This window comes from Heloderma suspectum, chromosome 1, assembly GCF_057233095.1.
Source record: "Heloderma suspectum isolate Gila_16-S chromosome 1, 16-S_ref, whole genome shotgun sequence".
Classification (NCBI taxonomy): Eukaryota; Metazoa; Chordata; class Lepidosauria; order Squamata; family Helodermatidae; genus Heloderma; species Heloderma suspectum.
Window position 1 is genome coordinate 259,048,349 of NC_139458.1, and position 16,557 is coordinate 259,064,905.

A 16,557-nucleotide genomic window follows, 5' to 3' on the forward strand; every position below is an offset into this window, starting at 1 on the left:
CCCTAACTTCAGATCATTTATAAAAGAAGCACTGCACCAATACAGATCCTTGTGGGATCTTCAGTTAGTGTATATTATAGTCTCTATTAAAGCAGCTTTTCTCAGCTTCAGTGACAATTTATGCCAACTAAAATATAGGCCCAAGATCTTAGCTACATTTTTAAAGTAAGTTTAAATCTTTTATTTTGAATTTTATCTTTAACTTCCCTTATGAAAGCTACCCATCATATCTTCCCATTCTTCAAAGAGCTGTTGAGCTCTGGTATCGTGAACCAGCATGTACGACTCCTATCTTGAAGCTCATGGCTGAGATGATGCAAAACAGGTACAGTTCATCCTAGTCTTGTTTAATTGTCCTGAGAGTTCTCTTCAGGGACTGCAGTGTGTGATCAAACTAGGAAGATGAAACCCTCATTAGCATTGCTTTGAACTGCCTCAAAACAAACTTCATTTTTGTTGAGGTTTCCTTAGAGATGCTTGCAAGGACTTTGGCCCAGTAAAGATAGTGTTGAAAAGCCATACCTAAGGCCGTGTTCACTAGGGGTGTACAAAACCCCACTTAACTGGCTTCGCCGGGTTCCGCAGGTGGGGGGAGGCGATCCATTCCTCCCCCCGGAATCCTTGACGGGGGGGGGGAGGCGATCCGTTCCTCCCCCCTGGAATCCTGCCCAGCTGGCTCTGCTCCACGGCCAGGCCGTGGAGCCGCCAGCCGGGCCAACCCGCAGCAGGGCCTCCAGTCGCTGCCGGGCTGGTGCAGATGCAAATGGCGTCCTGAGTAAGGGACGCCATTTGCGTCCCTATGGTAGCCCGTGATAAGCTACGTAAATATTTACGTAGCCTATCACGGCTAAAGCAGGGACACAAATGACGTCCCCTACGCCATTTGCGTTCCCGCTTTAGCCAACATAGGCTACATAAATATTTACGTAGCCTATCACGGATAAAACGGGAATGCAAGTGGCGTACGGGATGCCATTTGCGTCCCTGCTTTAGCCATGATAGGCTACGTAAATATTTGCGTAGCCTATTACGGGCTACCATAGGGATGCAAATGGCGTTCCCTACTCAGGACGCCATTTACGTCCGCACCAGCCGGAGCCGCCGCAGCCGGAGCCGCAGCCAGGTAGGTTCCGTTTCGTGGGGTGGAGGGGTGGGGGGCTCCGTTCCGCCACGGATTCCGGAGGGCCAAATTCACTGGAATTCGGCCCCCCTGGGATCCGTGGTGGAATTCTCTAACATTCCTAGTGTTCACGCAAACCAGTTCAGTTCTTGTGCAGCACAATGCTGTGCACATTCACTCAAAAGTAAATCCCACTGAGTTCAATGAGCCTTAAATCAGGGTCTTGCACATACTGTGAAGGTTTGAGGCCTACAGAGGCAAGGAAAATTAAAATGTCAGGACTAAAGTCCTGGAGTTTTTGTTGGGAGGGGGTATCCCTGAGAGGAAGAGTTTCATTTCCTCGCTTAAATTTCAGTTTCATTTCCCCAGTTAAGTTTCACTTCTTCAGGTTTGAAGTAGTACTTTTGGTTTGTGGGGAGGAGAGTATAATAAGAGAGGGTCAGAAAGACCAGAGCTGTAAGAGCAGAGTCAGGAGACCAGAGCCTGAAGAGGGAATAGGAAGAAGCAGCCTAGAGGAGTTTAAGTACAGCTAAGGTAAAGGAACTTGCGTTTCGCAACTTCTATTTTCTTTTAAGACCTTCTGTATTACTCAGTTCTATTGTGCAAATACCTGTAGTTGTGATTTGCTAGCTTTAATCTACCAGTAAACTGTTGTGGTTAAATCCCAAGTGTCTGGTATGTCAATTGCCCCACATCTACAGCCTAAACCCCACGTTATCAGGAAGGGAAAGTTTAAAAGGAGGAAAGTGGGATGCTTAAGGAGGCAAGAGATCCTTAAGGAGTTGATCAGGGGTCCAGGTCATAAGGGGAACCCTGACACATATTTGGGAGTAAATCTTATTAAGCCCAGTGGGACTTACTTCTGAGTGAACATGTAGAGAATTTCTCTTTAAGCTGAGCATTGTTTCAGGGTAATCACCTAAGAAAAGCATTGAAGTGACAACCACTTTTTAAAGAGGAGTAGTGACTTGATTCCTGTAAATATTATATGATCAGAGCCTGCTGTTTCTCCTTGCCAGAGTGCTCCTGTTTACCACAAAGGGTATGGCAAGTTGCACTGTAGGAAGCAGAGCCAAGAACAACGAATGAGTAATAACTAATGGATTCCTTTCTGGTGATTCTCCCCTTGCCCTTCAGGATAGGGTACTCCTGCTTGTAAAACGTATATGATAAATAGAAAAGCAACACATGCCTTTCCGTATAATTCCTACAGAATTACCCACCATGGTTAGGCTATATTCAAATGAATGCCACCTGTTGAGGCTTTTCTTCCTTCTGCTGACTCCTCTTGGTATCATTCCCTTAGTTTTTAACAGATTGCATAGTTGTGACGATGAGTGAAAAATACAATTTGGAATAAAGTTCTTGAATTTGCCCCCAGAATGGGGGAGAGAACTTGGAAAGGAAAATTAGAACAATTTCTTTGCAGAGCATGTTAAACTGAATGGGTGTGATGTCAATGGAGATAGATCTGCCACCCTTGGATGTTTACATGTATTTTATCTTTAAAAGAAATTGTAAGTTGAAAACATTTGAGCTGCCTAAAAACATATTCCACTACAAGTGAGTGACTGGCCACAGGCATCCCAGAGTTGAAATCTGGCTTTCAATCAATCTAGTGAATACTTTCCACTACATTTATTTATTTATTTACTTGCTTACTTACTTACTTACTTACTTACAATATTTATATACCGTTCCATATCTAGAACAGATTTTGGAGCTATGAACACACGAATTAATACAATAAAAGAATAAAAAGTTTAAAACCACATTAAAATTATACTTGTTTAAAAACACAGTACCAATAAAAACCATAACTGGTCAATTAAGGAATGCCTCCTGGAACAGTGCAGTTTTCAGGAGGCACCAGAGACTACAGTGTTAGTGCTTGCCTAACCTCTAGGAGCAGTGAATTCCAAAGAAAGGGGGCCACTACGCTGAAGGCTCTTCTCCTGGTGGACTCCAATTGGGCCATTGGGCCATGTAGAACCACCAGGAGAAAGACCTTCGATGACCTCAGTGACCGGGCAGGTGGTTGTTGTTGTTGTTGTTTATTAATATTATATTTATTTATACTCTGCCTTTTTCCCAGTACTGGGACAAAAGGCAGCTTACAAAAATTAAAACATATACAATTAAAACATATGAAAATATACAAAAGTTAAAATATAATTAAACAACAATGCAATTAAAATTAAAACATTAAAACAGCATTTTAAAACAGCATTTTAAACAGTATTTTAGCAGCTTACCCCCAGGTTCCAACTATGTCCCAAAGGCCTGCTGGAACAAGAATGTTTTAGCCTGCCTCCGGAAACACATCAAGGAGGGAGCCATCCTAGCCTCTCTGGGAAGGGTGTTCCACAGCCGTGGGGCAGCCACTGAGAAGGCCCTTTCCCAGGTTACTACCAAACATGCCAGTGACAGTGGTGGGACTGAGAGAAGGGCCTCCCCAGAAGTTCTCAGAACATGGGCAGGTTCATAAGCGAGGATATGGTCTTTCAGATAACCTGGACCGGAGCTGTATAGGGCTTTATAGGTCAAAGCCAGCACTTTGAATTGTGCCCGGAAACAGACTGGAAGCCAGTGAAGCTATTTTAACAAGAGAGTTGTATGCTCCCTGTAGCCAGCCCCAGTCAACGGTCTGGCAGCAGCTCTTTGAACCAACTGCAGTTTCCAAACTCTCTTCATAGGCAGCCCCACATAGAGCGCGTTGCAGTAATCCAAACAAGGATGTAACTAAGGCATGTGTCACCGTGGCCAGATCAGACATCTCCAGGAACAGGCGCAGTTGGCGCACTAGTTTTAACTGTGCAAAGGCACTCCTGACCACCGCTGAAACCTGAACATCTAGGCTTAGGGCTGAATCCAGGAGCACCCCCAAACTGTGAACCTGAGTCTTCAGGGGGAGTGCAACCCCATCCAGCTCAGGCTGAATCCCTATTCCCTGATCTGCCTTTTGACTGACCAGGAGCACCTCTGTCTTGTCTGGATTAAGCTTCAATTAGTTCTCCCTCATCCAGTCCATTACTGATGCCAAACACTGGTTAAGTACAGAAACAGATTCCCTGGAATCTGGTGGAAAGGAGTAGGAGAGCTGGACGTCATCAGCATATTGGTGGCACCGAACTCCAAAACTCCAGACAACCTCTCCCAGTGGTTTCATGTAGATATTAAATAGCATGGGGGATAGAACAATACCCTGAGGGACCCTACAAGGTAATAGCCATGGAATCGAACAGGCATCCCCCAACACCACCTTCTGAGTTCACACCGCTAGGAAGGAATGGAACCACTATAAAACAGTACCTCCAAGTCCCATCCCAGTGAGGCGTCCCAAAAGAATACCATGGTCGATGGTATCGAACACCACTGAGAGGTCCAGCAGAACTAACAGGGACACACTCCCCCTGTCCAGTTCCCGATGTAGGTCATCCACCAAGGTGACCAAAGCTGTCTCTGTCCCATACCCAGGCCTGAAACCAGATTGAAATGGATAAAGATATCTGTTTCATCCAGGAACCCCTGGAGCTGGGAGGTCACCACACGCTCTAAGGTTGGTAAAGAAGAAGGCGCTCTCTCAGGTATCCTGGTCCCAAGATGTTCAAGGCTTTGTACACTAGTACTAATCCTTAAACTTGGCCCAGTAGTGAATAGGCAGCCAGTGCAGTTCCCTCAACAAAGGAGTTACATGCTGAAAAGGGGCAGCTCCCAACAACAGTCAAGCTGCTGCATTCTGCACTATATCCAGCTTCTGGACCATCCTCAAAGGCAACCCCGCATAGAGCACATTGCAGTAATCCAGTCTTGAGGTTACTAATGCCTGTACCACTGTGGCCAAGCTATCCCTGTCCAGGAGAGGCCATAGCTGGCAAGCCAGCCAAGCTGATAAAAGGCACTCTGAGCTGCAGTGGCCACTTGAGCCTCCAGCAAAACTATGGATCTAGGAGTACCTCCAGACTATGAACTGGATCTTTCAGAGGGAGTGCAACCCCATCCAGAACAGGCAATGAGCCTATCTCCCAGATCCGGGAACCACTCACCCACAGGGCTTCCATCTTGCCAGGATTCAGCTTCAGTTTATTGACCCACATCCAGTCCACTACTGAGTTTAGGCACTGATCCAAGACTTGCACAGCCTCTCCTGATTCAGATGTCACAGGGAGATAGAGCTGCATGTCATCAGCATACTGGTGGAATTCAGATCCAAATCCCCTAATAACAGCTCCCAGTGGCTTCATATAGATGTTAAAAAACATCGGGGACAAGATGGCACCCTGCAGCACCCTGTAGCTCAATTGCCAAGTGGCCAAGGAATGGTCACCCAATGTTACTTTCTGAAATCGACCTCATGGGTAGGACCAGAACCACTGTAACACAGTGCTTCTGATACCCATCCCACGAGTCGATCCAGGAGAATACCATGGTCAGTGGTATCAAAAACTGATGAGAGATAGAGCAGAATTAACAGAGTTACACTCCCCCTGTCCCTCTCTCGATAAAGGTCATCCATCAGGGTGGCCAAGGCTGATTCAGTCTTGTAAGCCGGACAAAACCCAGATTGAAATGTGTCTACATAATCAGTATCCTCCAAGAGTGCCTGCAGTTGTTCCGCCACTATCCTCTCCAGAACCTTCCGTTAAAAGTGGGTATTTGCAACTGGGCAGTAGTTGTCTAATACCATTGGGTCCAGAGTGGATTTCTTCAGGAGTGGTCACTCTACTGCCTCCTTATGGATAAAAGGGACCACCCCTTCCCGAAGTGAAGCATTCACCACACCCTGGACCCACCCAGTTAACCCCCTCGGCTAGCTTTTATTAGCCAGGAAGAGGAGGATCGAGAGGACACGTGGTCGGTTGCATTGCTGCAAGCACTTTGTTCATGTCATCAGGCCACAACAACTGAAACTGATCCCACAAAATCAGGCAGATGGTGGCATTAGACACCTCGCCTGGAACTGCGCTAACAACAGCATCAAGTTTGCTGCGGAGGCAAGCGATTTTGTCCTCAAAGTGCTATGCAAAAAGGTCACAGTGGGTCCTTGAGGGGATCAGGGCCACATTCTCTGAGGAGAGTGTTAACAGCCCCCAGACCACCCGAAAGAGCTCTGCTGGATGGCTACTTGAGGACGCAATGGAGGCAGCAAAGTAAGCCTTCTTTGCTGCTCACACCACCACACAATAGGCACGATTATGTGCTCTAGAGCATGCTTGGTCATCTTCGCTTTGAGACTTGCACCATTCGCACTCTAGCTGATGTCCAGCCTGTTTCATTGCCCATAGATCCCCAGTATACCAGGGAGCCCCTTCATGGATCACTGCCTTGTTGTGGCGAAGGGGCTTGCGTAACTCAGTGAAGCCATAAGCTATGCCGTGCAGGGCCACACAAGACGGACAGGTCATGGCAGAGAGTTCTGACAAAATGTGGTCCACTGGAGAAGGAAATGGCAACCCACTCCAGTATTCTTGCCAAGAAAACCCCATGGAACGTATCACAAGGCTAAAAGATATGACGCCGGAAGATGAGCCCCTCAGGTCGGAAGGTGTCCAATATGCTACTGGGGAAGAGCAGAGGGTATTTCCAAGTAGCGCCAGAAAGAGTGAAGCGGCTGGGCCAAACCCGAAAGGACACTCAGCTGTGGATGTGTCTGGTGGTGAAAAGAAAATCCGATGCTGTAAAGAACAATATTGTTTAGGAACCTGGAATGTCAGATCAATGAATCAAGGTAAGCTGGAGGTGGTCAAACATGAGATGGCAAGATTGAACATCGACATCTTGGGAATCAGCAAACTAAAATGGACAGGCATGGGTGAATTTAATTCAGGTGACCATCATATCTACTATTGTGGGCAAGAATCCCTTAGAAGAAATGGAGTAGCACTCATAGTCAACAAAAGGGTGGGAAAAGCAGTACTGGGGTACAATCTTAAAAATGATAGAATGATCTCAGTACGAATCCAAGGCAAACCATTCAACATCACAGTAATTCAAGTCTATGCCCCAACCACTGAGGCCGAAGAAGCTGAGGTTGATCGGTTCTATGAAGACCTACAACACCTAGAACTAACACCAAAAAAAGATGTCCTCTTCATCATAGGGGATTGGAATGCTAAAGTAGGAAGTCAAGAAATCACCAGGATAACAGGCAGGCATGGCCTTGGTGTACAAAATGAAGCAGGACAAAAGCTAATAGAGTTTTGCCAAGAGAACACGCTGATCATAGCAAACACTCTTTTCCAACAGCACAAGAGGCGACTCTACACATGGACATCACCAGATGGTCAATATCGAAATCAGATTGATTATGTCCTTTGCAGCCAAAGATGGAGAAGCTCCATACAGTCAGTAAAAACAAGACCTGGAGCTGACTGTGGCTCAGATCATGAGCTGCTTCTTGCAAAATTTCGGCTGAAATTGAAGACCGTAGGGAAAACCACTAAACCATTCAGGTATGACCTAAATCATATCCCTGATGAATATACAGTGGAGGTGAGGAATAGATTTCAGGGATTAGACCTGATAGACAGAGTGCCTGAGGAACTATGGACGGAGGTCCGTAACATTGTTCAGGAGGCAGCAACTCAATCCGTCCCAAAGAAAAAGAAATGCAAGAAAGCCAAGTGGCTGTCTGAGGAGGCTTTACAAGTAGCTTAGGAAAGAAGGGAAGCGAAAAGCAAGGGAGAAAGGGGGAGATATATCCAACTGAATGCAGAGTTTCAGAGAATAGCAAGGAGAGACAAGAAGGCCTTCTTAAATGAACAATGCAAAGAAATCGAGGAAAACAACAGAATGGGAAAGACTAGAGATCTCTTCAAGAAAATCAGAGATCTCAAGGGAACGTTTTGTGCAAAGACGAGCATGATAAAGGACAAAGAAGGCAGGGACCTAACAGAAGCAGATGAGATTAAGAAGAGGTGGCAAGAATACACAGAAGAACTATACAGGAAAGATCTCAGTGTCCCTGATAGCCATAATAGTGCGGTCACTGAACTTGAGCCGGACATCCTCGAGAGTGAAGTCAAGTGGGCCTTAGGAAGCATTACTAACAACAAAGCTAGCGGAGATGACAGTATTCCAGCTGAGCTATTTAAAATCCTAAAAGATGATGCTGTTAAAGTGCTGCATTCAATATGCCAACAAATCTGGAACACTCAACAGTGGCCACAAGACTGGAAAAGGTCAGTTTACATTCCAATTCCAAAGAAGGGCAATGCCAAAGAGTGTTCAAACTACCGCACCATTGCGCTCATTTCACATGCCAGCAAGGTGATGCTCAAAATCCTACAAGCTAGGCTTCAGCAGTATGCGAACCGAGAACTACCGGAAGTACAAGCTGGGTTTCGAAGAGGCAGAGGAACTAGAGATCAAATCGCCAACATTCGCTGGATCATGGAGAAAGCAAGAGAATTCCAGAAAAACGTCTATTTCTGCTTCATTGACTACGCTAAAGCCTTTGATTGTGTGGATCACAACAAACTGTGGCAAATTCTGAAAGTGATGGGAGTACCAGACCACCTTACCTGTCTCCTGAGAAACCTGTACGAGGGTCAAGAAGCAACAGTAAGAACCAGACATGGAACAACCGATTGGTTCAAAATTGGGAAAGGAGTACGACAAGGCTGCATATTGTCACCCTGCTTATTTAACTTATATGCAGAGTACATCATGAGAAATGCCGGGTTGGATGAATCACAGGTCGGAATTAAGATTGCCGGGAGAATTATCAACAACCTCCGATATGCAGACGATACCACCCTAATGGCAGAAAGCGAAGAGGATCTAAAGAGCCTCTTGTTGAGGGTGAAAGAAGAGAGTGCAAAAGCTGGTTTGAAACTCAACATTAAAAAAACGAAGATCATGGCATCTGGCCCCATCACTTCCTGGCATATAGAAGGGGAAGAAATGGAAGCAGTGACAGATTTTACTTTCTTGGGCTCCAAGATCACCGCAGACAGTGACTGTAGCCATGAAATTAAAAGACGCTTGCTCCTTGGGAGGAAAGCTATGGCCAACCTAGACAGCATAGTAAGAAGCAGAGACATCACCTTGCCGACAAAGGTCCGTCTAATCAAAGCTATGGTTTTCCCAGTAGTAATGTATGGCTGTGAGAGCTGGACTATAAGGAAGGCTGAGCGCCGAAGAATTGATGCTTTCGAACTGTGGTGCTGGAGAAGACTCTTACGAGTCCCCTGGACTGCAAGGAGGTCAAATCAGTCCATCCTAAAGGAAATCAACCCTGAGTGCTCATTGGAAGGACAGATAATGAAGCTGAAGCTCCAATATTTTGGCCACCTAATGCGAAGAGAAAACTCCCTGGAAAAGACCCTGATGCTGGGAAAGACTGAAGGCAAAAGGAGAAGGGGACGGCAGAGGATGAGATGGCTAGATAGCATCACAGATGCAATGAATATGAACTTGAGCACGCTCCGGGAGAGAGCGCAGGACAGGAAGGCCTGGCGTGCTATGGTCCATGGGGTCACGAAGAGTCGGACACGACTGAACGACTGAACAACAACAACAAATACCAGGGAGCAGAATGGGTTCCACAGCACCGGAGAGGGCACTCGGGTGCAATCGAGTTGATGGCCCTCTGCATCTCACTGTTCCACAGCGAGCCTAGGGCCTTAGCTGGATCACCAGCTTTCCCCACTGGGAAATCCCCAAGAGCATTCAGAAATCCATCAGATTCCACTAAAGCAACTCAACCCTGTAAGCTAAACTCTGAATGAGTTTATATCCTTGCTGCGGCTTTATCTGATAGTGTATTTTATATCTCTTCTTTTTTTTTCTTTTACAGATAGTTATAGTGTGATTGGGTAATTTTAACATGTATTTACCTATATCACATCTTTCCAAAATTAGTAAGGCTAAAGAAACTGTTTTTTAAAAAGGGATGTAGCTTCAGAGGAGAGAGGTTCGGGAGGCACCTTTACGAATACTGACAGTAGTAAACAAAGCAAAAAGTTACTAGTAGATTAAATCCCCAAAGAGGGGAAGCTCATTGAACTTCTTTGCATATTCATTATATTCATTTACCTATTCGTATGCAGAAAGTCTGTATTGTTCCCTTTAGAGAACATCTTTAGGGATGGGTTTGCTTTTTCCTGAGTTGTGTATTGCATTAAGTTTTACAGGTTAAACTGCATAATACAATACACTTTGACATGGTGAAAATCTGTTACAGAGTATCAAATTGTGCGTTATGATAGAACAAGGTTTTGCTTCCGTTTTTTCCATCTGCCAGATGTTATCATTTTGTACTTGGTAGAATACACAGATATTGTAAAGTGTTTCAGTGCCGAACAAATTTGCAGCTTCTGCGTGTGCAGAACCGAAAATTCTGTAAACCTTTCTGGAATCCTCAAAGCTTTTGCCTGGGCATGTCCATCTGAATGATTGGAGCACTTTTCATCCGTTCACTCATATGAAACGAGGAATGTCAACAACGGTGGTGGTGGGGGGAGACATTCTTCACCCTCCTCAGAGACTGAGTCATATGTATTTCCTTCCCACCCTTCCTGATGGCATTCCCGCTTTTAAAGAGTAATCACCTTGTCCCATACTAGATTTTTTTAAAAAAACATTGTCAATTATTTTTATGCCAGTGCTTAACAAAGGTGTGGGAGGCAGATACCTTCTTGGAAGAAGCATTCTACCACCTATTCATGAACTTTAGAAGCAAAATCATGAAAATGAAAATACCCTCTAGATATTTTTGTTGACTTGTGGTCAAGAACAGAATATTGAAGTCTCCAGCACTCTGCTACCAAAAGCATTTGCCTTTCTCGTTGCTCGGAGCATATAACACCCCTTCTCAAATCCCTACACTGGCTTCCTGTTTGCTCCTGGATCCTGGATTCATTTCATTTATTATTTTTCTATACCACCCCATAATCGAAGCTCTCTGGGTGGGTCACAGAAATTAAAAACTATTATAATACATTATATAAAGTATAAAAACCAGCTATGTAAGGACATAAAACAGATAGTATACAAAACAGCAACAAAGCCTTCCATGGTCTTGGCTGCCCTGCGCATTGCTGCATTTGTGTGCCTCAATGCATGCCTAGCTGTGAACTTTGTTCATCCCGCTCCACTGGATGTCAGCTGTCCTAAGGTCTGCTCCGTGAAAGAATTCTATGTTTCTGTCCCTTATGCATGGAACTCCTTCCCAGAATGTTTCATGAGACCACCTTCTTCCCATATTTACCCTTGCCTCCTTTTCCCTCCCTCTATTATGAAGCTTATCTGCATTTTCTAGATAGTAAACCCCTCGGGGTAAGGACCTCTATACCCATTCTTTGTAAAACATCACATCCATAGTTGGAGCTATATAAATAATAAAAGGCAACATTTTTTCTCATTGTCAGGGTGATTGTTTCTAATTCACTTTGCCATGATATCCAGATAGAGAATCCACCATTTCTTGGGATTTGGGGTCAGCGCAAGCTTGGGAAGTCTTGTAGTCAGTCTTGTGGAGCTAATGTTGGCATTTGTATAATAGGGTTGATCTGAACTGTCTCCGTTTCTGTCTCATATAAAGTGAATATTGCCTCTGGTTTATTTTTGCCAGTCTTTCAGCTCCCACTTTAAAATGTCTTTTTTTTTCTTCTTTATGGTAGCCCAGACAAATACCTGGGGAGATCTACTGCCTCATCTTAAAACAGATAAGGGGGTTGTAATCCAATACCTTAGAGGGCACCAGGTTAGGGAAGGCTCCCTTAAAACCCTTTCTGGCACTTAATTGCTCCAAAGCTGGGAAGTTACCTGCCCATGAAGTAGCCTCTAAACTTTTCTTTCTTTCTTTTTGGTCAAAGGGCTGCCTTCAGCGTGAAACTCAAAATCCTCAGAAGATAGAGCTTGGCCTCAATCCAATCACTCTAGAATTTACAAAGCACAATTATATACTCAAGATAACTAATCCATGTTAATTGATCATGAGTATGCAATCTTGCTTAAATCCTCAGAAGTGCCTTGCTGGATCAGATCAAGGTCCATTTCATCTAACATTCTGTGTTAGTCCCAGCAACTAGTAGGCACCACCAGAAATTGGTCTGCTTTATCAACTTCTATTCCTGATGTACCTGACATGTCCTCGCTATACCTTCTCTCCACCCAAATCTCTGCTGTATGGTTTGCATGATGTCATTATATGTATCCAATAATGCCGGGTAGCAGTGTAGCTGTGCTAGACTATGTTTCCACAGAGTAATGTCAGGGCAGTGCAGTATTTCAGGTTGTGATGATGAACTGGGTAGCAGTTGCTTCAGCCACACTGAGGCCTGATTTGTACAAGTGGTTCCCTACACAAATAGCTGCTTTTTATGCAGTTGCATGAGTGCTGCAACATAGGGGAAGCTATTTCTATGAAGCAGCTTCATGTGCCATTCAGTCATTCTCAGCTAAGCACTTGATTTATTTATATTTTTAAAATTTCTGTATAGCCTTTCAGCCCTCAAAAGCCACCACCACCCCTGGAAGCTTACAACATTAAAATAAAAACTTAATTATAAAAAGCATTAAAACAAGCCAATAACACAAATCCACCAGCAGATAGGAATCTAAATAAATCAAAAGCCTGGCCCAGGTGAGTGAGTATGATCGAAACCAACCAAGCTGCAGAAAGTATTTTAATCCAAATGGCTTTTGCATGGTGCAGCGCCCATGCAGAGATTTTATTATATTCAGTGGTATATAAATGCCACAAATAATAAATAAGAAAGAAAGAAAGAAAGAAAGAAAGAAAGAAAGAAAGAAAGAAAGCATTAAAAGCAGTCCTGTGATTACTTGATTTAGACCCGATGAGGCAGATAGCTGTCACTAAAGCCTTGTATTTAAAGATGTGTAACCAATGAAACTGAAGCCCTATATGCATTATCTCCTTCCTTCCCATTCTAACACATAGAACGGAACAAGACATTGTATGGGGAGCCTACAGGAATATACCTGTAAAGATATAGGCACTCCTTTCAGATGTCCCACCAAATATATGGAGTTGGGGGCATGCTGACATTAGGGATAGGTCTACTGGGCCCCATTCCATGCATTCCCACTCTGGTGGGCTTGAGTTTACGCATCATTTGGATACCTGTTTACAGAATAATGCAATGTTCGTATAATTCTAGCATCCATTTTTCCCCTGTCAGTCTGTGACCTGACATGGCAAGTATAAATATATCAAACTTTTAGAATACTGTGCGTGGTTCTGGTCATCCCGACTCAAAAAGGCCATCATAAAGTTGCAAAAGGGTAACAAAAATGGTCAAAGAGCTGAAGCAGCTTTCCTACAAGGAAAGACTAATGCACTTAGGGCTTTATAGTTTTTGCTGTCATTTTTTTAAAAAAAAATGGAGAGGGGATATGTTAAGGATTTCTCAAATTATGGTGGGGAGCATAGGTAGAGAATTGGTGCGCTTCCTAGAGGCATCTTTTAGAAGCCGAATGCTGGACTAAATGGGCAGTAGTCTGATCCTTCCTCAGGACGGCCCTTTTGTGCCAGATTAGAAAGCATAAGTGGGACTTGCCACAAACTGTTGCAATGTGGAGAGCTCCGGTTCAGTGTTCCTGCCAGCCAAATAGCTATACCTTTTTTCAGGATGCTCTATTCCATTCTCCCTTCCCCACCTCATTTTTCTGTCCCGTCTCCCAACAGACACTCAGCATTTTGTGGCCCCCGGACATGCTTAGTCTTCATTGGGCAGCAGTTTTGTTCTGGTGGGGGGTTGCCCTTTTAGTTGTTTTTTTCCCTTAAGATTTTTTTTCTACTTCTCCAAACCTTGGGGTCCCCTAAAGCATGCTGGTACCTCCCTCTTGTTTCCCAGTAACTGAATTTTTGCTACATAACCATCCTTGGGTTTGCTATTAGTGTATATGATAAATGTTTGTTTCATTGTATCATTTAAAGATAGCCTGCTGCTACTTTTTCCCACCAGATCACAACGTTTAAATTTTGATGTGTCATCTCCTAATGGAATTCTCCTCTTCAGAGAGGCTAGTAACATGATTTGCACTTATGGTGAGTATCTGTTGATTTTGTTATGTGTAAGTCTTTGATTACTTCGTAAGAAAGGAGTGCCTGATTCTAATTAAAGAGGGCTTGGCTGCCCTGTTTATGCTGTAGATGTTGATATCCACAGCTTCTGCTGTGAGAAATGATGGTTTTAGAATACCTTTGAACAGTAGAGCACTTTGGGTAGAAAGTTCATTAAGTTAAGGGACAAATTCCAGAGGGGGAGCCATAATTCCCTGCGATACCACAATTTGGTGATGCTGTGCTTACCAGTTTGGAAGCGAAATGGGGTCACCCACAATGACCATAATGGTAAAGTGTCCTGCAGGGGGAATTACAGTTGTGGGGATATGTGCCATGAAGTTTAAAAAACACGCACTTCTGCTCTCCCTGGTGTTTGGGATGTTTCAAGAGGGGAGAAGGGACACCTTTTTCCCCTTTTAGGAATATAGGAAGTCACCTTATACTGAGTCAGAGCATGGGTCCATCTAGCACAGTATCATCGACACTGACTGGTAGTGGCTCTCCAGGGTTTCAGGCAGGAATTATTCCAGCCCTACCTGGAGATGCCAGCAATCAAACCTGGGACCTTCTTCATAGAAAGCATGTGCTCTACCACTGAGCTACAGCCCTTCTTTCCTGTTCTCCAGAAACCTCCTCCTCAGTATATAGCTATAAAGCACACTACTTCAGGTAGCTAATCTCGCACCTAAGCCCTTCATAGCATAGCAGAGGAAGGTTTCTGGAGGGTAGAAAACAAAACAAAGAAGTGTCCTACTGAAGTCTCCCGCCCACTGATGGGCTCCAAGCAGCACTACAAGGCTCCTGTTGCAGGTTGGCTAGCAAATAAGTTCCATAAAGAACTTAGGTTTGGGGCTGAGGATACACTGCAACATTTTGTTGTATGATTCCAGGTCATCCAAGGCCTACAAGAAAGAGAGAAGCAAATTAGTTCCATAATGATAGAAAAAGGCTAGGATGACACATAGCCTGACCTTCTGGTAAAAATTAAAAGCTGCTGTTGACCACGATGAGTACAGAGTGGCATGTCTCCACTCCTTGGTTTCTCTCTGTTGATACCAAGGTATTCATATAACTTTTGTTTTGGGAGTTGGGTGTGGAAAACTAATCCAGTCTTAGATGGGAACTGCCATGACCTGTGACTTTCTATACCATTGGTCCAGAGCCCAGATTCCCTGACAGTTAAGGAAAGAAACCTCTTTTTGCTGGTGTGTGTGCGGGGTGGACCCTTCATGGATCACTGCCTTGTTCTGGCAAAGGGGCTTGCGTAACTCAGTGAAGCTATAAGCTATGCCATGCAGGGCCACCCAAGACGGACAGGTCATGGCAGAGAGTTCTGACAAAATGTGGTCCACTGGAGAAGGAAATGGCAACCCACTCCAGTATTCTTGCCAAGAAAACCCCATGGAACGGATCACAAGGCTAAAAGATATGACGCCGGAAGATGAGCCCCTCAGGTCAGAAGGTGTCCAATATACTACTGGGGAAGAGCAGAGGGTATTTCCAAGTAGCGCCAGAAAGAGTGAAGCAGCTGGGCCAAAGCCGAAAGGACACTCAGCTGTGGATATGTCTGGTGGTGGAAAGAAAATCCGATGCTGTAAAGAACAATATTGTTTAGGAACCTGGAATGTAAGATCAATGAATCAAGGTAAGCTGGAAGTGGTCAAACATGAGATGGCAAGATTGAACATCGACACCTTGGGAATCAGCAAACTAAAATGGACAAGCATGGGCAAATTTAATTCAGGTGACCATCATATCTACTACTGTGGGCAAGAATCCCTTAGAAGAAATGGAGTAGCACTCATAGTCAACAAAAGGGTGGGAAAAGCAGTACTGGGGCACAATCTCAAAAACGACAGAATGATCTCAGTACGAATCCAAGGCAAACCATTCAACATCACAGGAATTCAAGTGTATGCCCCAACCACTGAGGCCGAAGAAGCTGAGGTTGATCGGTTCTATGAAGACCTACAACACCTTCTAGAACTAACACCAAAAAAAGATGTCCTTTTCATCACAGGGGATTGGAATGCTAAAGTAGGAAGACAAGAAATCACCGGGATAACAGGCAAGCATGGCCTTGGTGTACAAAATGAAGCAGGACAAAGGCTAGTAGAGTTTTGCCAAGAGAACACGCTGATCATAGCAAACACTCTTTTCCAACAGCACAAGAGGCGACTACACATGGACATCACTAGATGGTCAATATCGAAATCAGATGGATTATGTCCTTTGCAGCCAAAGATGGAGAAGCTCTATACCGTCAGTAAAAACAAGTCCTGGAGCTGACTGTGGCTCAGATCATGAGCTGCTTCTTGCAAAATTTCGGCTGAAATTGAAGACCGTAGGGAAAACCACTAAACCATTCAGGTATGACCTAAATCATATCCCTTATGAAAAT

General features: G+C 44.4%; 1 protein-coding gene across 1 annotated transcript in view; it reads left to right on the forward strand.

Moving 5' to 3' along the window:
- RANBP17 (RAN binding protein 17) overlaps positions 1 to 16,557 on the forward strand; it is a 271,515-nt gene that overhangs the window by 188,082 nt on the left and 66,876 nt on the right. The window contains exons 21-22 of the mRNA XM_084825522.1: positions 218 to 325; positions 14,056 to 14,138. Of these exons, the coding sequence (XP_084681648.1) occupies positions 218 to 325; positions 14,056 to 14,138 (191 nt within the window). The remainder of the gene's footprint in view (positions 1 to 217; positions 326 to 14,055; positions 14,139 to 16,557) is intronic.